The 25,770-nt window shown below is 36.1% G+C and overlaps 1 protein-coding gene across 1 annotated transcript in view; it reads left to right on the top strand.

Moving 5' to 3' along the window:
• Positions 1 to 1,359: 1,359 nt before the first annotated feature.
• Positions 1,360 to 25,770, top strand: part of LOC107732691 (adhesion G protein-coupled receptor A3-like) — a 48,558-nt gene continuing 24,147 nt past the window's right edge. The window contains exons 1-3 of the mRNA XM_016544104.1: positions 1,360 to 2,419; positions 15,866 to 15,937; positions 24,932 to 25,003. Coding sequence (XP_016399590.1) covers positions 2,199 to 2,419; positions 15,866 to 15,937; positions 24,932 to 25,003 — 365 coding nt within the window. The 5' untranslated portion in view covers positions 1,360 to 2,198. The remainder of the gene's footprint in view (positions 2,420 to 15,865; positions 15,938 to 24,931; positions 25,004 to 25,770) is intronic.

Here is a 25,770-nt window from a genome sequence, read left to right as displayed (position 1 = left end):
AATGATCTCTGAAAATTTGGGCCAGTTGTATACACTAACAATTTTAGCAAGTTTAAATGACTAAAAGTTGAAATAATTTGCTAGCCCAGAAAAGCATGGAAACTAAAATGTAATTATAGTTTTAAGTTTTAAAATTTAAATTAAAACTTAAACTATTTATTTATGTATTTATGTCTGTATTTGTTTGTTTGTTTATTAAGCAAGCAGAAATTATGCTGTATAAACACTGAATATTAATGAGCATTACCCAAAATTTCATTTGTAACAAACAAAAGGAACACATAAACACAATGAAAACAAACAAACACCTGTACATAAGCAAAATTAATATATGAATACAAAAAACAAAAAAAACAAAAAACAAACAAAAAACAAAAAAAAAAAAATATATATATATATATAATCCTAAACAGACGTGATTTAAAAGATATATCAATTATAAGCAAACGAATAAACAAACAAACAAATAAAAATGGACGAAAAAGAAGAAAAGCAGATTAACCCCAGATTGCACAGATACGTCTGCAAGATGTCTGTTAAAGATCTCTTCATCTGGAAAGCATCTGCTGTGTACAAACATCTGACAGACGTCTTTAAGATGTCAGTTTTACATACATTCTAAATCATAAACATCTTAAAGACATCTTCTAAACGTCTATTTGACATCTGATAGGAAACGTCTGTATTGCAGATGAGCAAACACTCTAAAAATATAAGGGACCTTACCAATCACATCCCTGATAGCATCACGTACATCACGGAGACGTCTGCGTTTACATCTGCAATACGTCTATACGACATTCCCTGTCATATGTCAAATAGACGTTTAGAAGATGTCTTTAAAATGTTTATGATTTAGAATGTATGTAAAACTGACATTTTAGAAACGTCTATCAGATGTTTGTACACAGCAGATGCTTTCCAGATGACGCGATCTTTAACAGACATCTTGCAGAAAAAAAGAAGATAAATATAGATAAAGTAGAATTAAAATAGAATAGAACGTGTTAGAGTTAGAGGGTCAAATAAAGGTGGAACAGATGTGTTTTTAGTCGTTTCTTGAAGATGGTTAAGGACTCAGCTGCTCGGATTGATTTGGGCAGGTCATTCCACCAGGAGGGAACAGTTAATGAAAAAGTCTGTGAAAGTGATTTTGTACCTCTTTTATATATATATATATATTCCACAGACTTGTTGGAAGTGTCAGTGTAATAAGCATAGAATATCTTTTAAATGGAAGGATCGGGCAACAGCAGTGGGTTTGACTGAAGAAGGGATCGGTGTTGACTGGAGTTCAGGCCAAACCTATGATGACGTCAGGGGAGGAAATGGAACATGGAGCCCGGGGTCCGGAGAAGAACAGCACACTCCGCGCTGGACGCGTTCTGACCGTCTGCACGGATCGCACTCTGTCTGGGGCTCTGTGTTACACATTCCGCTTGGATCCTTCGAAAAGCGTCTTTACCGTCGCGGTCGACAGCAGCATTGAAGCCTATGTGGAACAGTCGCAAAGTGAAAACCAACTTTACGCGTTCAGTTTCTCAAGAATGGTTTTATTGTTGGGCACGCGGATATTTCGCGTTTTTATGGAATCGTAGAAGAGCAACCGTGTAGAAACGCTTTCGCTTTCCTTTGGAGGCCAAATGTGCGATGAGATGAGCGCAGAGGAAAAGTTTTTTTGTGATCAGATTTCCTTGAGTTTGTGCGATGAGATGAGCGCAGAGGAAAAGTTTTTTTGTGATCAGATTTCCTTGAGTTTGTGAGACTGTTATCTTGGGATGGTTGCAGCTGTCTCTTGGTGGAGGAGCGACGTCTCTCCACTTCGACTGAAACAAAGCAAATGTAGCGACTTCAAGTGGAGCACCTTCGCGTAAAACAGTGGAAACTTGCTACAGATCAACTGGAGAGGGCTTGTAGAGTTGTAAAATGAATCTTATGGAAAACAAAGGAGGATATTCGACCGCTGCTTAATGTGCAGAGCACAAAACCATGATAAATCGACCCATCTAATGTTGCGTCGAGTCAATATTTTGACCATGACTTAAAAGGAGTGCTGACCTGCGTCTCTGCTTGATGGCTTTTGATGAATTTGCGTCGTGTTTAGATATAAACAACAACAACAAAAGGCTTTCTGGGCTATTTATATGCTAATCTAACCCCCTCTTCTTGCCGTGTGAATCTCAGCGAAGGCAGGAGGGATGTCGCTGGACGCTTCTTGCGTCCTTTTACTGGCTTTCGTGCTGCTCAGGAGCTCGAGCTCTGCAGGATCCACTGAATGTAAATCATATGATGAACGCTCCAGAAGTGCAGGGAAAAGCTCTCTGTCTGGGGCAACGCTGGACAGAAAAGTGGTCTGCAGTAACATGGAGCTCCATCAGGTGCCTTCACCCGAATCATTTCCCAACAGAACAGTCTCACTGTAAGTCAACACTTATTTACAGTGCATTAACCATTTTAACATTGTCCTATATCTCAGAAATGCCCTTTAACCGTCATCACAGGGGTCACTCCTGCAATTTGTTGCCTTCTGGTCCTTCTGGAATAAGGTTTGAAAGGCAGAACCTAGTTTTTAAGTAAGTTTTTAGGTAATACAGATCAAGCTAAATTACTTATATTATTCGCACATATTACCCTTATCTTTCAGACGAATCCAATCGGAGTTATATTAAAAAATGTCCTGGCTCTTCCAAGCTTTATAATGGCAGTGAGTGGGTGTTATTTTTCAATAGTCCAAAAGAAGTCCAATAAAACGCATCCATTCATCATAAAAAGTGTTCCACATGGCTCCGGGGGTGAATAAAGGCCTCCTAAAGCGAATCAATGCATTTTTGTAAGAAAAATATCCATATTTAAAACTTTATAAACGGTAATCTCTAGCTTCCGCTTACTGTCGTACGTGCGTTCATTCTGGCGGATGACGTAGGATGTAGCGTAAGGTCCGGTAAGAAATGACGAATGCGGAAGCAGAGAGAGCAAAACAAAACACTGGTCATGAATTAGAAGTACAAAACGAAGATTTGTAAAGAGAAATGTCGGAGGATTTCGATATAAGCCAAGAGGAGGTTTTCCTTTGCTAAAGTACGGAAACTTTGTTTCCTTTGCTCCTGTAAACAAACGTCGGTTCTCACGAGACTAGCATATTCTCACCGAACCTGACGCTACGCCTACGTCATCTGCCAGATTTTTTTCTTACAAAAACACATTGATTCGCTTCAGGAGGCCTTTATTCACCCCCCAGAGCTGTGTGAGGCACTTTTTATTATGGATGGATGCGCTTTATTGGACTTCTTTTGGACTATAAAAAAAAAAAAAAAAACACTCACTGCCATTATAAAGCTTGGAAGAGCCAGGACATTTTTTTTTTCTATAACTCTGATTGGATTTGCTTGAAAGTAGAAAGTCATATACACCTAGGATGGCTTGAGGGTAAGTAAATCATGGGGACATTTAAATTTTTGGGTGAACTATCCCTTTAATTATTTTTGTAAATTAAACTATGATTTTTATTATTTAACTATGATTAAAAGTGAATACAGCCTGGGTGGTCATAACAATAACAGGACATGACTAATTAGCAGTAAACACATTTTAAATAGTAAATTTTACTTGATTTTGGGTAGCATATTTGTCATATTAACACTAACCTTTTATGATGTTGCTGGGCTAGAAAACAATAGTAAAATATATGCAGTTCCTAATCTGAGCTCCTAATCAGCTCCCATCTGAGGTTAGTGTAAATGCTAATTAGAAATCTAATAACTACAGTCAGTTGAAATGTAACATTTTAAATGCCGTAACTTTATGTCGGGCACTTAAAATGAATGAATTTTAAAAACAGAAGCATACAAAATTTCTTATGTCATGCACTTTGGTACAGGCCAGACTGTCAACACACCAAAGTTGATTAAAATCAAGGCCGAAAAACTGTTAAAAGATGCTTGTGAATGTTTGGTTGAGCCCCCATCCTAGCCTTATACTAGTTTGTTTACCTCAGTCATAAGTTATGTCTTATATCTGCCGCTTGAACAAAAAATGAATGTAATTTGGGCATGTTTCTGGTTTTCCCAAAAATCTGTGGTTTCCTGTATCACATCAATCAGCTCATAAACAATAACTCTGCTACATTGTGAAATCAAATTCTTGTTTGCTCAAATTACAGCCTGTTAGTGTTAAGGCCAATATGTGTATTGTTTGGAAGCCGTAATGTCTGAAAATCTTGTGCAATTGTTGTTTTGCATGCCTACTTTAGATATTAGTGAGCTAATATGAACAACTTCTATTACATAAAACTAAAATTATTTGGTAACATGTTACACACTACGAGTTTAGATATACTTGACTATGTTCTTCAGAATAAGTTTATTTGTATACAGTGGTTTAGCTTTCCTCTGTGCTCTATCAGTGGCTGGCGGTGCAGCCTTATTAGGGTTTAAATGAAAAGCGGCCCACGTGACGGTGTCTTTCAGAGATGGATATCAAGCATGTCTGAAAGCCTGAATGGTGCTTTCGTCTGTCTTCATGCGACTGTGCTGAGTTTGCAGAGAGAGGAAGAACACATGCGAAAGCAAAGACTTTGACCTGAGGGGAAATAAACATACTCTTAGCACACCTTGATTTAGGTGTGGATGAATTAATTTCAGTTTTAAAAAGGCAGAACTGAAAAACAAAAATTAAATTAAATTTAGGTCATTTAACTCTATATTCTCTTCATTGTATCATGTTCTCTGTTGATGAACCAGTTGCAATGAAGTTCTTGGCAATGAGCCTCCACTCGATAAGTTCAGCCAAAAAAATATTTACATATTTACAATTTTTACACTTTTGCTACTCTAGCATCATTTTTGGTCACAGTGCAGGGTACACAGTCCACACTGCTAACATGTTTGTCTGTTGAAATGGATGCTGAAACAGACAAAACGCGCCATTGGAGAAGCACAAATTAAATGTCACTGTTTCGGTCAGTGGTTTTAGCCCTCCAAAAGTATTTTGGCTGAAACTGATATTTATTTTAGGAACCCTAGATTGATATTATAACTGTTGCTCAGTGTTATATGGTGAAGCTTTGTAAGCTGGTCCCATTGAATGAGAATGATAATTAAAATTCAGCAGTGTCGAGTTCTCAGGCCTTATACAGGAAGTCTCAGCATTACAATAGCCAAACTTAAACTTCATTTATGGTGTCTCAGTTACTTGGTTTGGCACATGAATACCACACTTGAACTAGTTACAGATTGTTTGGGTCGCAAACCCAGCAGTTCAATTGCTTCATGTGAATTTTTTTTCCTGTAGAAAAAAGTAGGCAGGTCATGACAGAATGTGGCGTTTCCAGGCAATAGTTATCCATGGAGTCGTGCAACTTCTTTTAACCTTCTCTGATCCTGAAAATCAATTACTTTCTTCAACCTGGTGTGGGAAATCCTTTACTTCACACACATATGTGGGGTCAGTACACTGTAAAAAAAAAATCCGTAAAATTTACGGTAAAAAAACGGCAGCTGTGGTTGCTGGAATTTTACTGTAAAAAATACGGTAGCGACGTTTTAGGTTTTACGGTTTTAACTTAAATTTACAGTTAAATACCGTAATTTCATTAACTGATAAAATTTTATTATATACCAACCTATTGAAGTATTGAAATCTGTTTTGTACCTTTGTGTAATACACTGATAACCACCAAATGCAGGTGGTGATGAGAAAGTCACATGATGGACCAAAGCCTATCACAAGCAGCTTTTAAATAATAACATATATAGAAGGTGCACAGTGTCATTCACACAAACACTAAACACCCTCATGGTAACACACATGAAACTGAAATTATGCAATAAACATTCATTTAACAACATTAGGTGTAACACACAACCCTAATATACAAAACTGATAAGAAAAAACTAAGAAGAAACAGTTATTTCAACAAAAAAACATCAAATTTGAAATGTAACACAGGGAATTCTGGGAATGTCAATTTACGGTTATTCACTGTAAATTATACGGTATTTTTCACTTCCAAAAACGATATACTACCGTAAAATTGATGTCCAATACAGTTTTTCACCGTATACAGTAGGGGAATTTACCGTTAACCATTTAACAGGTTTTTACTGTAGCATTTTTACAGTCTTTTACCGTTAAATTCAGTCATTTTTTACAGTGTAGGTTTATTGTGCCACCCTTTTAACAAGGTTTAGAAAAGGCTCCCCGGTTTACAGCATTGTTACATTTTAAGCATTTTGATTGTAGTATTTTTGGTAGTCAAGTTGGTGGTCAGTACTTAAAAATGCATCAATCCTGTTGAAGTCGGCATGAAATGGAAATTCACCCTCTTTTCTAAATGCATGTTATAGATCTTGTGTAAGATTCATCCATGCATAGGTTTTGTTTTAAAACATTTTTTTATCAAAATGTTGACTTTGTCTTTCAGTAAAAACGACAGTCTTCTGCTATACAATAGGGATTGCTTCAAAGCATCTTCACAGCAAAGTAACATAATCAGTGATGCTAACTTCATCAAGAAAAATCCAAATTCTGCTGTAAAGTAGCTTTAGAAAGACAATAGTGTCCTTGCTCCAGTCAGTTCAGTGTTGATTCAGTTCAGTAACTGTGTAAAGTTCATCAGTTACCAAACAAGTTCAATTCAGCAATAAGCAGCTCAACTGGAGATGTATGCAGGAGTTCTCCAGTCATTTACAAGCTCATGTTCATCTGCTTCCATTCTTGAATGCAATGTTCACATCTCAAGATCCAGTCAACACCCGATGAATAGAACCAAGTGTCCTTCCTTCATTTTTTTTCTTGTTCAATAATCTGCTAAACTGGATAGGGCTGCACGATTAATCGAATGCGATTGTCATGCGCATTTTGTTAAAAAAGCCGGTTCTGTAATCAATAAATCATCATCACGTGCTTTCAGATGGAGCAGAATTTACTACACATAGCCGTAGTTCACTGACAAGTTACGCAAAAAAATCGCAGACGATTTTATTGCGCGATTCTGAAATCGAAGAAATCGTTCGCGATAATGACAGCTGTTTGCATAGCTTCTCAGTGAACTACGGCTCTGTGAAGTAAATGCTGCTCCATCTGAAAGCATGTGAAAATACCACATTTAATAACATATTTTTACTCCAAACTCACTTCATAACGTCAGTCGAGTGTTTGAAATAAATCCTTCTGTGAGATGATGTGGCTTCTTACACAGAATAAGGCACGCAACATATTTCATAGTATTTAAGAAGTGATAAAGGCATTGCATTATAAACATACTTTATTTTAATGAAAATTATAATAATAAGAACTCAGATAAACCGTATATTGCCGCAGTCGTGTGTTTATTAGTCACGTTGAATCAATGAAAGCAGTTGAATCTTCTGTTTATTCAGCTGTAGCGATAGGCATTTTCTGTGTTTCTTCTGCGAGGCGTATTTGGAGTTTCAGCACGAGAGCGCCCTCTGGCCTTTGGATGGAGATTTACTGCTGATCACAGAACCGTGCTTCACTGAAAGATACGCATGACGATCGCAGCTTCTGTCGAATCGCGATCTCGATTCCATTTCGATTTATCGTGCAGCCCTAAAACTGGATGTACTTAACAATATGAAAGAACATCTCTGTCACTACTTCTGTTTATGCTGACTTATGCTTGCATATGGAGTTTGAGAGTTTGTTTGTAAGTGCAGTAGTGCTTCTTAAATATATCCTGTAAATGGCTTTAGGAAAGTCACTAAATCTCCACCCAATGGTTACATTGTCTCTTACTACTTGGGATCAGTTATAGCAATTTCTGTTGTAAACGGATCTTGTGTGTAATGTGTGTGCAGCTGTCTTTTTATGTGAGCCAGCCATAGAGCTTGTTTCTCTTAAGCAAGTGTTGAAAGCTGCACCTGAAGTGATCTTTCCTCCCCAAAGCACACCTGGTGACTGTAGTGAGGCAGCATGGGGTTTCAGAAAAGCTTCGAAATATATCCCTTAATAGTTTTTTGATTACCTTAGACTTTCATGGTTGCAACGCAACATAACATGCAAGTTGGCAGCAATACTGAATACAACATCCATGGGTCACGTAACAAAGAAGTAAATCTGTTAAATACATTTTTGACATTAAAATGCTTTTTTTCCATCGCATAATATGCAGAGAGCAAAAAAAATAGTACACTTCACCTTTAATGTAATTATTTGAGTTTTATGAGACTGAGAAATAATCTGTCTGCAGTTTGTTTTGGCTCTTTATCCGTTTTGGGCCTATTGCAGAGCATATTTCCAAATATTATATTGGCTGTTTTAATGTAGTCCAAGTTTTTGATTTGTTTAGGAAGATGTGGGCTTGCAGAAGAAAGAATTTGAATTTATGTAAAGCATTTTGTGCTCTCTTTGCTTTCCATTGCTGTTATTTGTTTGGTCACTGCATACTTGCAGAAAATCAAGATAAGGCTGTATCTTCACCATCTGTCTCCAGCATAGGAGACCTGTAGGTGCCGAGCCAGACGCTCATTTGAATGCTAATAGTTTGAATGTCCTGTCCCAGACGAGTGGACGTCTCCCCAATCACTTGATATGAGCCTGTACAACAGGTCTACACCTCATTCTTGCCCACCAGACGCGTCAGATACATCTTATTTGCTGGATCATCTTAATTCATGATATATTCACAATGATTTTGCTGGCTATATAAAGTTCAGCAACATTGTGGATATTGTAATTATGCAAAGTGTGCAATTTTTCATATGATATTAAATATTGCTGTTTATTACTGTGCTGGTGCAAAGAAGTGAAAATGATTAAGAAGTATTTTTCTTCACCGCAAATACATAAATATTAACATATATTTGAATATCAAATAACAATATGGAGGTCTTTTTTTAATGTTTTTGAAAGAAGTCTCTTATGCTCACCAATTTGATCAAAAATAGAGGAAATAAACAGCAATTTTGAGAAATATTATTATTTAAAATGACTGTTTTCTATTTTAATATATTTTAACATTTAATTTATTCCTGTGATGAAAAGCTGAATTTTTAGCAGCCATTACTAAAATCTTAAGTGTCACATGATCCTTCAGAAATCATTATAATTTGTTTTGTTTGGTGCTTTCTTCTTATTAAAAGCTGCTTAATATGTTTTCTGAAACTTTTTTTTTCAGGATTCTTTGATAAACAGAAAGTTCAAAAGAACAGCATTTATTAGAAACAGATTTTTTTAAAACAATGTTTAATATTTCTGTCACTTCTGATTTAATGCATCCTTGCTGAATTGCTCAAGTATTAATTTCTTAAAAAACAATAAATAAAAATCTCACGACCCAAACTTTTGAACAGTAGCTTGGCCCTAAATGTAGAGAAAAATCAACGACATGCATATTTCTTGCATTTATTAAATGAATTTTACAATTATTAAATGGCAAATTACTTTCAGAAACCAACTCGTTCTATGTGTTGGCTCCATTTTGCAAGTCAAATTATGTCAGTGCTCCATAAAATCTTGTTAAACTTGTACTCAGGCCCACACTGGGAGCTGTGTGTCAGGACTTATCCCGGGCTCATACTGTATGAGGGAGAGGAATGGCTTCCAGGGAGATCGCTGCGCTCATGAATATCAGTATCATGCTCAAATTTATCTTGTCAGATCAGAGTCACAAGGCAGTGTCTGCATGTTTATCCATGCAAACTTCAGAATATTATCAGGCATTTTTTTCCTCCTCTTCTTGACAAGGAAATAGGCTTTGCAAGTCCCCTGATTGAAAAACACTAAAATAGTTTATTTTCATAAAATAGTTAAAATAGTTTATTCTGTCCTTGCTTAATATGCAGTGAACAATAAGCCATTTATAGGTTGAATACACAATTCAGTGTTATTATTTGTGTCTCACGAGTCTAAGAAATAATCGGCCAGCAGTTGAAATAGTTGTTTGTCCATTTTTAGCCTATTGCAAAGCATATTTCTGTTGCATATTATACTGGCTGTTGTAATGCAGTTTTTGATTTGTTTAGGATGCATAAAGCCTTATTGCTGTGTATTAAAACATATTTATAATGATATTCAACAAGAAAAAAATAAAGTGTGAGACTTGATTTCATTCACTGAGAGCTTAAAATGGATGTGCAATACCAGAGACTGTAGTGGAGGATACGGCTGGCTCCTATTGGTTGAAACCTAAGCGGCCTTGATGACGTCAGCCAAAAAGGAAAGTCGTTTCAAAGGAGGAGCAAGTGATTTCAATTTGATGACATTATTATTATTATTTTTTTTATTCTTGAATAACACACTGAATCTTGCACAATAAGTCCAGGAATGTGTATTGCGAGAGTAAACAGTATCCGTTTTGATTTCTTGTTGACTTTTACATCTTTCAAATGCGTCCTCTCAGTGCTGTGAGACACTTGATATACCTCTTCCTTAATGCGCTGCACATCTGGAGCTTGAAAATCCACAATCTGTTGAAGTGAGGAGAGGATAAGAACTATTTGTGTTCTTAAAGCCAGAAAAATATGTTGGCTGTCTCAGTAGCCCAAGCTTGTAATAAAGTCACCCTTCAGCATCCCGTAATAATAACAGTCTGGCCGGGACCTGTGCATAAGGGGTTGTGAGCGTGAGAGACTGCATCCGGTACGACTGTCCCTAAAACAGCCAACCACAAACAGTTGTGGTGTTTCCTCTGGAATGAACATCACTGTTTACTGCTGAATTACACAAACTGGAGGAGACATGCTGAAGATGTTTCCCCTATGTTTTGTCCTCGGAAAGCAAAACCAAACATGATTCAGCAGTGTACTGTATGTATCATGTTAGCTGGTTGACTGTCTCAGACTAACTAACTTCTAAAGCTGGTAACACTTTACAATAAGTTATCATTTGTTAACATTAGTTATAGCATAAACTAACAATGAGCAATATATTGTTAATTAAAACTAAAACTATTTAAAAAATGTTACTAAAAGTAAAATAAACAATAATTGAAATGAAATAAAAGCTAGTTGCCAAAGCAACATTTCTCATTTTAATTTAGTTTAACTTGTACTAAAATAACTAAAACTGAAATAAAAATGAAAAACTCTATAGACATATTTAAAAAATACTAAAAATGTCACATTAAAATGACTAAAAATTTAACTAATATTAAAATAAAAATACAAAAAATAAAAATAAGAAACCAAATCAAAATATTAATAAAAACTATAATAGTATCTAAATGATACTAGAACACTGATTGTTACAGCATTGTTTATTTTAGGTAATAAACATGTTCATGTTAGCTCATAGTGTGTTAAAGCACCCATATTATGCCATTTTTAAGGTTCCTGATATTGTTTTGGGAGTCTCCTACAATAGGTTTACATGCATGCAAGGTTGTTTTCTCAAAATATGCATTTAATATCACCTCATTTTCCAATGGTTTTCAAACGATTCGTTCGAAGCAGTTCTAAGATTCAGTCTCGCTAAACCCTTCCTTTCCGTGAGCCTACTCTGCTCTGATTGGTCAGATGGCCCAGTCTGTTGTGATTGGTCTACCGTGTACAGTGAACAGTAGCTTGGCCCTAAATGTAGAGAAAAATCAACGACATGCATATTTCTTGCATTTATTAAATGAATTTTACAATTATTAAATGGCAAATTACTTTCAGAAACCAACTCGTTCTATGTGTTGGCTCCATTTTGCAAGTCAAATTATGTCAGTGCTCCATAAAATCTTGTTAAACTTGTACTCAGGCCCACACTGGGAGCTGTGTGTCAGGACTTATCCCGGGCTCATACTGTATGAGGGAGAGGAATGGCTTCCAGGGAGATCGCTGCGCTCATGAATATCAGTATCATGCTCAAATTTATCTTGTCAGATCAGAGTCACAAGGCAGTGTCTGCATGTTTATCCATGCAAACTTCAGAATATTATCAGGCATTTTTTTCCTCCTCTTCTTGACAAGGAAATAGGCTTTGCAAGTCCCCTGATTGAAAAACACTAAAATAGTTTATTTTCATAAAATAGTTAAAATAGTTTATTCTGTCCTTGCTTAATATGCAGTGAACAATAAGCCATTTATAGGTTGAATACACAATTCAGTGTTATTATTTGTGTCTCACGAGTCTAAGAAATAATCGGCCAGCAGTTGAAATAGTTGTTTGTCCATTTTTAGCCTATTGCAAAGCATATTTCTGTTGCATATTATACTGGCTGTTGTAATGCAGTTTTTGATTTGTTTAGGATGCATAAAGCCTTATTGCTGTGTATTAAAACATATTTATAATGATATTCAACAAGAAAAAAATAAAGTGTGAGACTTGATTTCATTCACTGAGAGCTTAAAATGGATGTGCAATACCAGAGACTGTAGTGGAGGATACGGCTGGCTCCTATTGGTTGAAACCTAAGCGGCCTTGATGACGTCAGCCAAAAAGGAAAGTCGTTTCAAAGGAGGAGCAAGTGATTTCAATTTGATGACATTATTATTATTATTTTTTTTATTCTTGAGTAACACACTGAATCTTGCACAATAAGTCCAGGAATGTGTATTGCGAGAGTAAACAGTATCCGTTTTGATTTCTTGTTGACTTTTACATCTTTCAAATGCGTCCTCTCAGTGCTGTGAGACACTTGATATACCTCTTCCTTAATGCGCTGCACATCTGGAGCTTGAAAATCCACAATCTGTTGAAGTGAGGAGAGGATAAGAACTATTTGTGTTCTTAAAGCCAGAAAAATATGTTGGCTGTCTCAGTAGCCCAAGCTTGTAATAAAGTCACCCTTCAGCATCCCGTAATAATAACAGTCTGGCCGGGACCTGTGCATAAGGGGTTGTGAGCGTGAGAGACTGCATCCGGTACGACTGTCCCTAAAACAGCCAACCACAAACAGTTGTGGTGTTTCCTCTGGAATGAACATCACTGTTTACTGCTGAATTACACAAACTGGAGGAGACATGCTGAAGATGTTTCCCCTATGTTTTGTCCTCGGAAAGCAAAACCAAACATGATTCAGCAGTGTACTGTATGTATCATGTTAGCTGGTTGACTGTCTCAGACTAACTAACTTCTAAAGCTGGTAACACTTTACAATAAGTTATCATTTGTTAACATTAGTTATAGCATAAACTAACAATGAGCAATATATTGTTAATTAAAACTAAAACTATTTAAAAAATGTTACTAAAAGTAAAATAAACAATAATTGAAATGAAATAAAAGCTAGTTGCCAAAGCAACATTTCTCATTTTAATTTAGTTTAACTTGTACTAAAATAACTAAAACTGAAATAAAAATGAAAAACTCTATAGACATATTTAAAAAATACTAAAAATGTCACATTAAAATGACTAAAAATTTAACTAATATTAAAATAAAAATACAAAAAATAAAAATAAGAAACCAAATCAAAATATTAATAAAAACTATAATAGTATCTAAATGATACGATTGTTACAATTGTTACAGCATTGTTTATTTTAGGTAATAAACATGTTCATGTTAGCTCATAGTGTGTTATATTATGCCTATTATGCCATTTTTAAGGTTCCTGATATTGTTTTGGGAGTCTCCTACAATAGGTTTACATGCATGCAAGGTTGTTTTCTCAAAATATGCATTTAATATCACCTCATTTTCCAATGGTTTTCAAATTCAGTCTCGCTAACCCCTTCCTTTCCGTGAGCCTACTCTGCTCTGATTGGTCAGATGGCCCAGTCTGTTGTGATTGGTCTACCGTGTACAGTGCGAGTCGGAAATGATATGTTTCGATACGATACAATAAACTAACACTTTAGTTTAGGGACCAATTCTCACTATTAACTCGTTGCTCACTAGCACGTGTATTACTAGCACATTGGCTGTTAATTAGTACTTATAAAGCACGTATTAATGCCTTATTCTGCATGACCATATTTTAGATCCCTTAATCCACCCCATACATATACTTAAAGGGGTCCTATTATGCTTTTTCACTTTTTCAACTTTAGTTAGTCTGTAATGTTGCTGTTTGAGCATAAAAAAGATCTGCAAAGTTACAAAGCTCAAAGTCCACTTCAAAAGGAGATATTTTAATTAACAGAAATCACTTTTCAAAAACTACAACGAACGACTCGTTTGGACTACAACGCATATTTTCATATATATACCGGCGAATGGGACGAGACCTGGTTGAGCTGCACTAGAAAAGGCAACGAGTTAGGGAATGTTCGGCAACTGAAATAACCGAGTGCTGCCAATCACAGCACACACTGGCCCAGCTAACCAATCACAACACACGCTGGCCCAGCTAACCAATCACAACACACGCTGGCCCAGCTAACCAATCACAACACACGCTGGCCCAGCTAACCAATCACAACACACGCTGGCCCAGCTAACCAATCACAACACACACTGGCCCAGCTAACCAATCACAACACACGCTGGCCCAGCTAACCAATCACAACACACACTGGCCCAGCTAACCAATCACAACACACACTGGCCCAGCTAACCAATCACAAGACACACTGGCCCAGCTAACCAATCACAACTCACACTGGCCCAGCTAACCAATCACAACTCACACTGGCCCAGCTAACCAATCACAACTCACACTGGCCCAGCTAACCAATCACAAGACACACTGGCCCAGCTAACCAATCACAACACACACTGGCCCAGCTAACCAATCACAACACACACTGGCCCAGCTAACCAATCACAACACACACTGGCCCAGCTAACCAATCACAACACACACTGGCCCAGCTAACCAATCACAACACACACTGGCCCAGCTAACCAATCACAGCACATTTCGTATTTCAGAAGGCGGGCTTTCATTTGATACAGGAACTATTCGAGCCGTTCATGCCAGACTGGGGAGAGATGTGCTGTAATAATGTAAAATATGTGAAAAATAATGGGTTTTTCGAACAACCTAGTATGAAAGCCTGTTCTAGTACACCCCCAAAACTAAATCAAGACTTTGTAAAAGAGCATAATAGGACCCCTTTAACAACTACCTTACTAACTATTATTAAGCAGCAAATTAGGAGTTTACTGAGGCAAAAGTCATAGTTAATAGTGAAAATTGGACCCCAAACTAAAGTGTGATCTGAAATTGTGTGCTATCATCATAGAGACTTTTGTTTCACTTTGCAGTGATTTCATCTTTCAAAATAAAACCAAGTTAAATGCAGTCCATTATTTATCCATTGCAAGTGTTTTCTTTCTTGTATATCACTTGTAAGCTGGTAAAGACTGTGTTTAGCTTCAACAGTTTCAACAGCAAAACACATTTTCTGCTGTTTGCCTGAGCAGCCAACGCTCCACTGATAGTCATGTCAGCCAATTGGCCGTCATCTATGTGGAAAATTGAAGCAAGGCAACATCCGATTGGTTTCAGACATGTTCTGTTAGACTAAATCAGAAGAATTTTCATTCAAACCTATTTTACAGAACATTTACTACAAGTACAGTCCAGTTTCCAATAGGCCACAATGGTGATGTAGTCCGTAAAACCCTTTAGGTTACCAGCACAGACCTGTAACCACCCCAGTTGGCTGCTATGGATTATTTTCCATGTCTTATTGTATCTTCAGTTGTTCGAAGCTTCTTTCTGATGATTAAGAGCTTAGCTAGTTTCTTGTATTTTCAGCTGCCTGGTCTTCTGTTTGCCAGGTCACTTTGGTAATAAAGCATTTGCCACGAACAATCATGTAGAATTGATATAATATTATGCAATGAGCAAAATATTTTTTCTTCCAAGGTACTTTGTCCAGTGAGTCCAGCGGATGAAGAATATGAATTTTGTGCATGAGCTTACAAGAACACTGTTCTACATCTGTTTTACACTTTTGAGTTCAAGGAAGGTTTTGTTTGTCTGTGGTCACGTGATTTTTCATATCAATCTCTTTTGTTTTCTCCACAGGATTTTGAGTAACAATAAAATCCAGGAACTTCTGAATGGCTCTTTCATTGGTTTGCCATCACTGGAACGACTGTAAGTTTAATTTGTGCTACTTTTCCCTTTTTTTATTTGTTATATTCTCTATTTTAGAACATTTAATAATCTTATACACCGTTTTAATATATTGTGATTATGAAAAATTCTCAGAGGTTACCTAAATTTCGTCTAAGAACTTCGTCCAAAACCATCCTTCCCTTGTGAAAAAAAGTACACTATTATTCTTTTAAAAAGAGGACTTATTAATATACTTTAATAGGGTCCTATTATGCTTTTTAACTTGCTGTTTGAGCATAAAAAGATCTGCAAGGTTATAAAGCTCAAAGTCCACTCTAAAAGTAGATATTCTCTTTAACAGAAAACACTTCAAGAACTACAGCACGCTTCTTCTGGATATTATGAAGTCATAGTGTCTGTCGCTCATTTAAATAATCCCGCCCACGGAATGCACAAAAAAGGAACAAGGCCTGGTTGAGCTGCGCTAGAGACCATAGACCGTAAAAAAAAATAAAAAACACACACCACTCCGAAATGTCCTGTAAAATCTGTGCTTGCAAAGGTTCTGCATGATCCTCTTTTTCATAAACATTCTCAGGGTCTGAATCGGCTTGAATCGGTATGGCAAAATTGACGACATTGTTAATATTTTCAGCTGAGCAGATAGAAACTCGCGGTTATGGTAAGGGGCGTGGCATTTCCGGAACACACTCTAAGCATTTCACCAATCACAACACACTGGGCCAGTTAACCAATCAGAACGCATTTTGTGTTTCGGAAGGAGGGGCTTCATCGAAACAGGAACTAATCAGGGCAGACTGGGAAGAGATAATAATGTAAAATATGTGAAAAATTATGCATTTTTGCAACAACCAAGCATGAAATCCTATTCTAGTACACCCCAAAAAATAAATCAAGACTTTGTAAGAGGGCCTAATAGGACCCCTTTAAAGAATATGCTTAAGTGTGAAATGAGTGTAATGATTTCAAACACTTAATTGCACATTAATTGCAATTAAATGAAAATGTTTTGTAGTTTGAAATGATATATTAAAAGTAATTAGCATGTTTTTAACACACTTGAGTAGGACTTTTTATATGTAATTTTATAATTATATTGTGAGCATAATTACATTTGTTTAACTAAAATACACTTGAATGTCATTTCGATTGATAATTAATCAATAGTAATTACACCTTTGTAATTAAGTTGCAATTTACTGCATTTAAAATATATTAACCTTATTGAAATTATCAAGTACTTTACATGTGCTTTAGTACGTTCAATCAGCACATCAAAATAAGTGTTGTGCTTTTCAAGATTGTGCTTTAAAGTAGAACTTAATATAATTAAGTGCACTGCTTTTTCACAAGGGTTGAGAATCAAATGATGATGTTACTGACTGCATTACTACAAAAGCAGCCAAAGCAGTTTGATTTGTTGTCTTTATGCCATTCCTATAGCCGCTTTTGATTTTATGATGAATTATTTAAATATGTAACGATTACAATTCAAAGCAATGAATTCTTCATAGTAGTGATGTCTCCGTTGATTATAATGAGAATGGTCTAGTTTTGTTTAGTCCGTTTTTGGCATTCTGAGTTGTTCTGAAATGTTTATTTGGTGCAGACATGATCTGGTCTCTGATGTTAGCTGTTCCTGGTCCAAGACCAGCAGGTTTTTGGGGGACGGTGCAAAGCTTCTTATTCTGAAATGGACAAGGTGCTAATGTTGTCGAGCAGAAAGTGAGGTGAGGCTGTTGGAGACCTCGAGGAGGTCATACTGAGGGGGCTGGTCAAGTGAAAGTTAATTATAGCTGTTGACTTCAGGGAGCACAATTGTCTGGTCTTGGCATCGGTTTGCCACTTTGCTCAGTACTTCCGTTAGGGACTCCGTGTCACTCACTGTAGCAGTGCTGGTCAAATGCTGGAGCTAAATTTAGAGGCTGTACATTGAAATGCCGTATTTAGTGTTGCTGTTTAGGTGCACTTTCCCTTATACTGCTGCTTGACTATACATGACCCAGATTTACAATGAACAGCAGCCGCTGACCAATGGACGTGTTCACAGAACCGGTTTCTTTCAAAGAAGAGTGGAATAAAGGCACTGACACACTAAGCTTGTTTTCTAGAAGTTTCTTTATTTAAAGAAAGCATTGGTTTATTTGTGCTCGCTCCATTTAAGACTTATCAATGGATTTGAATATGGAAACATGGAAGCGTGCTTTACTTAGGCTGGAATGACACACAATGTCATCCGTGAGGAACTGTATTTTCCATGTCCTTATTGTAGGTCTTGTTAATATTCAAGGTATTTCAGGGTTGTCTGTAAATGTTCATGAATTGATCAACTGAATCATTTTGACTCCTGGAATTTTCAGTAGCCACAAGTTAGTGTTAAGTTAGTGTTAAAAAACAAAGTTTCAAAAGATTTTTAAATGTTTTTGAAACACGTCTCTTACATTCACCAAGGCTGCATTTATATATATATATATATATGTATGTATGTATGTATGTATGTGTGTGTGTGTGTGTGTAGTATATAATAATATTACAATATAAAATACCTGTTTTCTATTTGAATATGTTTTAAAATGTAAGTTATTCCTGTGATTGCAAATAATATACTTAATATGCTTAAGCATGTGCTGCATGTAATGTTTTCAGACTCTTAATTGCATGTTAATTGCAATTGAATGACAATGTAGTATAGTTTGAATTTAAATTAAATGCATTTAGTATTAAAAAAAGCAGAATTTTCAGCATCAATACTCCAGTCTTCAGTGAAAGATTTCTTCTTATTATCAGTGTTGAAAACAGTTTTTCTGCTTACTATTTTTGTGGAAACCGTGATACTTTTTTTTCAAGATTCTTTGAATATAAAGTTAAGAACAGCATTTATTCGAAATAGAAGTATTTTTTAATATTGTCTTTACTGTCACTTTTGATCAATTAAGTGCATCCTTGTTGATTTTTTTTTTTTTTTACACAAAAATCTAACTTTAACGGTGTTGTGTGTGTGTATATATACAGTATACACACACACATATATACAAAATTGAATTTTCTGTAATTTTACATTCATTCAGTCATAAATTAATCTTTTCCTTTCACGTTTGTGCATCATCATTTTTTTCTCCTAATGCCACTGGACAATTTAACAAGCATCACAGGCATCTAACCACTTCACTTTCCTCCTTGTAAAACAAGCGTCATACACATGTCATGGTACCTCCAAATGAAGAGGTCTTGCAGCTTGGCCCTGATCTCAGTTTCCTGGGCTGAGTGAGATCTGGGAATCATCTCAGGCAACAGAAGAAACAGATGGACTTTCAGCTTGTGTTCTGCTTGAATGCAAAAGTAATTGATGTTCGTTGCGGTTGTGATTGTTCTGGAGCCCTGCGTTCCAGCAGCCTGTAGACCTTGTCGTCTTGAGAGATGCATAAGGAGTTGAGAGCTTCCAACTGGGTCATTTCAGCCTGTTGCAAAGCGTCATGTTGATTCAAGACTCAATCTGTGCATCGTTCTGTTTATAATGTGAGGGAATTCTTCCCTCTTTTTATGTCGGGAGAATGATACAGTTCAGGGGATAAAGAGCTAAAGCCTTGTCTTTAGAACACGTTGGAAGTGTAAACATCTTTGATCTTCCCATGGTTTGAAAGCCTGAGGAATTCATCTTGGACTCTCTTGATGGCACGGCTTTCATGGCACAGTTACCTTCCAGTGCTGCTCCCTCTGTGCCCTCTCTGACTTTCTGTTTTCACGCTCCTCTCTCGCTCCGATCCCTTCTGCCCAGAGCACAGCGCTGCTTTTGTCATTCTAATGAATCGAGCTGAAGCCAGAGATGTCAGCAGTCTGATTCGCGCATTATTCTCTGGCTCTTTGTTTCTGTGCCGGTGTGTTGGATTTTGTGTGTGTGTGTGTGTACTCGTAAAGAATTGGTGAAAGAAAGCCTCATTTTTTTCACCTAACACCCTATGAAGGCCTGCCTTATTATTGCAGTTAAAGCTATAGTTCACCTAAAAATGAAAATCCCTTAATGTTGTTTTAAACCTGAATGAATGACTTCTGTGGAAGTTGTTCATATACTGTAAGCGCATATGAACAGCTTCCACAGAAGTTTACACACATTAAACCAATAAATACAAATATTTACTTACCAAATTTGCAGACTGAGAAAATTTCCAAACTTTGTGGAGAAGCTCATCAAGACGAACGTCTTCTGTCTCCAACAGATCTCGCGATAAGTGATGTTGAGAACGTGATATTATTGAATTGATGAGTTGAGAGAGTGACAACTTCAAATGATAAGTTGAATGAATAAATTCAGAAACTGCAAGTTGTCAGCTTAAAAAAAAAAATAACTGAAACAACTACACTGCGAAATAATGTTTTTTACAGTGTAGGTCTTCTTGGTGTAGCAGTGAACGAATCATTGTTTTGAATCAGATCTGTTCAGTGAATCGGTTAATTCAGTTCACAAAACTAGTCTGAATGATTTGTTCACAAATTGGACTGATCTGGTACTTGAGTTTGATTGACTCAATGATTCAGTCCTGGTGCTTTGAGAGATAGATCACCAAAAATGAAAAAAATTGTCATCGTTTACTCACCTTCACGTTATTCAAAATCCATAAGACTTTTGTTAATCTTCAAAACACACATATTTTTAGTAAAAACTAAGATTTTTGGGTTCTTCAAGATAGAGAGCGTGGACTGACATTCTCTGACGAAAGTGCATGCAACCAAAACTTTGAAGATCCAAAACTGAATCGTGTACTTTATTAGGTTTTGTGAAGATATATGATCGCTTTTTATGATGAACAAATGTAAAGTTTGGTTTATTTGACTATATTTTGACTTTATGATCAACACAAGTACATAGAGCACATCAAATATGGTAAATGCAAAGAAATTCAAATGTTTGTGCGTCACATACCAGAATAAACCTCATTGATTCTTATATGCATCGCGCACATTTGAGCTTCTATTTACCGGTCATGATATGTGAATAAAAGCCTAAATTAAATCTGTTAATCATACAACGCAATCACATCTCTTTACAACATATCCGTGATGAAATTTGACTACACACAAATTTTGTCATGTCTTTTTGAGACCCGTCTTAATGTATTCTGGGAAGAGCGTTTAGATTGATTGTACTGTTTTCCCCCTTTTCTCCCCTCGCTCCTCCGACCCTTTATGAGCAGTGCTTCCGGGACGCGTGTTTGCCTTTCCACTCCAGAGAACTGCCCACTGTGACCTAAAGCTCATGCAGCTCTTCTCTGTGTAAATGTGTTTTCTCACAGAATGAAAAGGCTTTTCCATGTTTGCTTGACATGAAAACTTTCTCAGTATCAGGGGCCGTTTACACGACAACGTTTACAGCCAAAAACTGGAAACTTTTAATGCGTTTTGCCTGTTCTTTTACATGACAACGGCGTTTTGGGGACTGAAAACGCATACTTTTGAAAACGGGTTTCAACGTGCATGTTTTTGAAAATGCCACCGTTATCGTTTCCGTGTAAACACCCAATACGGGAATCTTTGAAAACGGTGACGTCATGCGCGTGCGTAGTACGTGTTAGGTATGTACATATACAACATATAATCGTCACTTCGCAACAGGTACTGTTTACTAACAAGGTGACAGCGCCAACTACTGGTCTTGCATACGCAATACAGCGTTTTTGGCCATTTTCGCGGATATGTGTAAACGTGAATCGTTTTGAAAAACGTTGTCGTGTATACGTGAAACTTTTTAAAAACGCAAGGGAAGAACTTTTCCGTTTTTGACTACATCGTTGTCGTGTAAACGCAGCCTTCGTTTCAGAAATATTTCTTAATGAAGAGTGGCGTGTCATACCTGACTCATGGGGATTGTTCACCCAAAAATGGGGGGGGGGAATACTATGAAAGTTTGGTTCAACAGAAGAAAGTAAGTAATACGGGTTTGGAACAACTAGTAAATGAATGACAGAATTTTCATTTTTGGGTGAACTATACCTTTAATGTTTCTGATGTCATTTACTCACCATCAGTGCTCTTCCAAACCTGCTTGACTAATTTTCCTCTTGTGAAGATTGATCAAAGAATAACGGCATATAGGTTTAGAATGATGTCAATGTAACTAATGACAGAATAATTTTTTTTGGTGAACTGCTGTTTAGTAGTCAGTATTATGTTAAAGTAGTGAGTAAGAATGTTTCTCAAAATAGAAAATGTAAATATATTGAGATTCTTAAATGTGTTAATAGTCTTAAATAGTGATACCATGGTACTTTGATTACCATATTCATATAACACTGTTTACAAGAATACCATGAGAATATCATGATACCAAAAGAATACCATGTACCATTTGTATGGTGCATGTGGGGAGAAAAGAAAAAAAAAACATTACCATGGTACTATATGATATTTTATTAATAGTGAAAATTTTGTTGATGTAGTTTTGCTGTTGATGGGACAAATTAAATGCATTGATATTCTAGTTAACTAGTATTTTTATAATACCAATGCTACCATTTTTGTAAGTGTTAAGGAAGATTGCTCACAAAGGCTGCATTTATTTGCACAAAAATGCTGTAAAAACAGTAATATTGTGAAATATTTTTACAATTTAAAATAAATGTTTACTATTTTAATATATTTTAAAATGTAATTTATTCCTGTGATCAAAGCTGAATTTTCAGCATAATTACTCCAGTCTTCAGTGTCACATGATCCTTCAGAAATCATTCTAATATCAGGGCTTCAGACAAAAAAAAAAAAAAAATCACTTAAGGAGACATTGGCTCCTATAAGAAACAAAAACGGGCGCCAAATAATTTTTTTAAGTGCCACAGAATAAGTATGTTTTATTTATTTATTATTATTATTTACACTTTAACATTTTAGTCATACTGTCATGGGTTTATGTCTCCCCTCCTTTTACAGCATCAGAATTTTAATCCATCTTGTAGAGGTCCTGGGGACTAAGGTTCACTTAAATTGGGAACTAAACGTCTTTTCCAACTTCAGAACTATATACAGTCACAAAGAATTGTTTATTACACAGAATCTGTGCCAGTATCACTGACCATAACTATGTCAGCATCACTTGGCCCCTTGAGTGTAGTTTGGTCTCCTCCTCAATGCATCCCATAAATGTCATCATATGTCTTGCACACATCCAGTCTGTTTTTCTTCATTAGTAACATGCAATTATATAGGAGTTGTTGACTTTTATCTTTAGCTCCTTGCACTCTTTCTTGTCATGTAGGCAACAGGTTAAGAAAAAATATGAATATGCAATATAGTGCAGATATTTAGCAAAATGTTTATTAAAAGGTAACAGAACACAAAACTTATTATGATTATTGGATGGCAAGTGCGCTACAAATAATATGAAGCTCACGCATTAACAGAACACCGCATATAGACTAAAGATTATAAATGAGAATGGTTAACGATATAGTGTTAATGTCCACACAGCTGACAGCTTTATCTGTTGTAGTTTGTTCAGGTTGTGCACGAAACAGACCCTGCTTTTCTGCATTTTTGCTTCGCACGTCTCCATCATTTTCTCTCTCTCTCATGCTGCCACAGCTGGAGCTGCTTTTAGCAGGTGTTCGGCAGAGATGAAGACTGTTTGAAAGTTGTTGTTTTTTCCCTCTAAAACTTTGATGCACATCGTCTCAGTTTATTACGTCAACATAACAAAAGATGTGATCTCAAAACAATCAGAAAAAAAAAAATCATTACATGCAAATTTTTAAAGGATAAGTTCACTTCCAGAATAAAAATTTCCTGATAATTTACTCACCCCCATGTCATCCAAGATGTTCATGTCTTTCTTTCTTCAGTCGCAAAGAAGTTAAGGTTTTTGAGGGAAACATTCCAGGATTTTTCTCCATATAATGGACTTCAATGGGGACCAACGGGTTGAACGTCCAAATTGCAGTTTCAGTGCAGCTTCAAAGGGCTCTACACGATCCCAGCCGAGGAATAAGAGTCTTATCTATTGAAATGATCAGTCATTTTCTTAAAAAAAAAATTATATACCCCTTTAAGTCATAACATGTAAATTTATATAGTCGCCAGTGGCGATCTCAGCAAAAATACTACTCGCAAATTAATATTTTTGGTCACAAATGCAACCGTTTTAGGTGCAGTCTGGAGCCTTGTAATATGCTGATTTGCTGCTCAACACACATTTCTGGTTATTATCAATGTTGAAAACAGTCATGCTGCTTGATATTTTTATAGAAACCATGGTACGTTTTCAAATGTTGCTGTTCTTACAGAAAGCCTGTAATCATTGAGTTCACCTTAGTCTACCTTCTCTCTCTTGCCGTATTGTGTGCTCCTCCATTCCACCCTCAAACCACAAATGGCGCGACATCAAAGAGGCTCACATGTTTAGTCCGCCTTTGACGCAGGAACTCTGTGATGATGTTTTCAACAGGGCTAGCCGACAAGCGCAGGTGTGGGCTTTGGGTATCAGTGACGGTAGCCTTTGAACTTTTCCGCCCTTTCTCTTATGCCGGATTCTGGGATTGTTGAGTGCTTATTTTTCGTTCGGTCAGTGGTGGTCAGTCAGTTTCTGCTATACTACACTGCCCTATTATATCACTGCGACACATTACAGTGGTTATTCTAAGATTACAGTATGCCATTTCCTATATTTGATGTTTGATAAAGGGCAGGACATCAGGATATTATCGAATCACCTAAATTGATTCATTTTGCTGATTGAGTTACTGCGTTTGAAGAGCTTCCAATCCACAAGTTACGTTACACTGCTAAACGAGAGTGATTTATTAAGGGCTCTGCATTCGCTTATGGCTGTTAGCTACAGCACGTCAAAGCATCAAAAGGTTTGAGTGTTATACCCACTGGCATGTTTTCTGAGTTTTGAATAACCTGTTATTATAGGGCTGGGTTGGCTCAGTTTGGCTCATGTTTGAAATTAACCAAAGGCCATTTTTTTTTAAGTGTTTGATAATGTTCACCATCTAAAATAGTTTTTTTTTTCTTTTTTCTTCACAGTGACATAAAGAACAACATAATCGCACATATTGAACCGGGAGCTTTTTATGGACTTTTCGCCCTCAAAAGACTGTAAGTATTAATCTGTCTAAAAGCTGAAAAGTTTTTCTTTTGCGTTATTGAAACGTTTCTAACGATCGTCAAAGATTGACAAGGATCCACGGAATTTATTAAAAACGCTGTATTGTGCATGCCAGGCCAGTAGTTGGCGATGTCACGTTGTAAAGAAACACTAAGCGCCTGCACCTATAGATTGAACACATGCATTGCGCATTACGTCACCGGTTTCACAAATTTGTGTTTTCAGAGTCGAGATGATAACAGTATTGTTTTCTAAAACTTGCATTTTGAAACCCATTCTCAAGTTTTTTCCGTTTGCAGACCCCCAAAATACTGTTGCTGCATAAATGAATGTTTTTTTGTTTTTTTTTTTTTTTTTTTTTACTAATGTTTTTTTTTGTTTGTTTTTTTTTTTTTGTTTTTCATTTAGTTTAACTTCATGTATTAAGATAACTGAAACGAAAACTGAAATATAAAGTAATACAATTAAAACAATAAAAAGATTTATAGTCAAATTAAAAAATTATAAAATGACCTAATAAATATAAATATATAAAGGAGTAATTAAACAATAACTATTTATTTTATTATAATAAAAAAAATATTTTTTATTTTTAATGCTTAAATCCTGAAATTAGTAATTTTGTTGCAGTTTTAAAACTTACTCAAATTAAAAAGACAAAAACATGTAATTTTATTATGTATATGTGTGTATATATATATATATATATATATATATGTGTGTGTGTGTATATATATATATATATATATATATATAT

This window comes from Sinocyclocheilus rhinocerous, unplaced genomic scaffold (genome assembly GCF_001515625.1).
Source record: "Sinocyclocheilus rhinocerous isolate Xijiao unplaced genomic scaffold, SAMN03320098_v1.1 scaffold9, whole genome shotgun sequence".
In the NCBI taxonomy this organism is placed as follows: Eukaryota; Metazoa; Chordata; class Actinopteri; order Cypriniformes; family Cyprinidae; genus Sinocyclocheilus; species Sinocyclocheilus rhinocerous.
The sequence above is the reverse complement of the archived record's forward strand: the minus strand, read 5'-3'. Positions and strand labels throughout refer to the sequence as shown.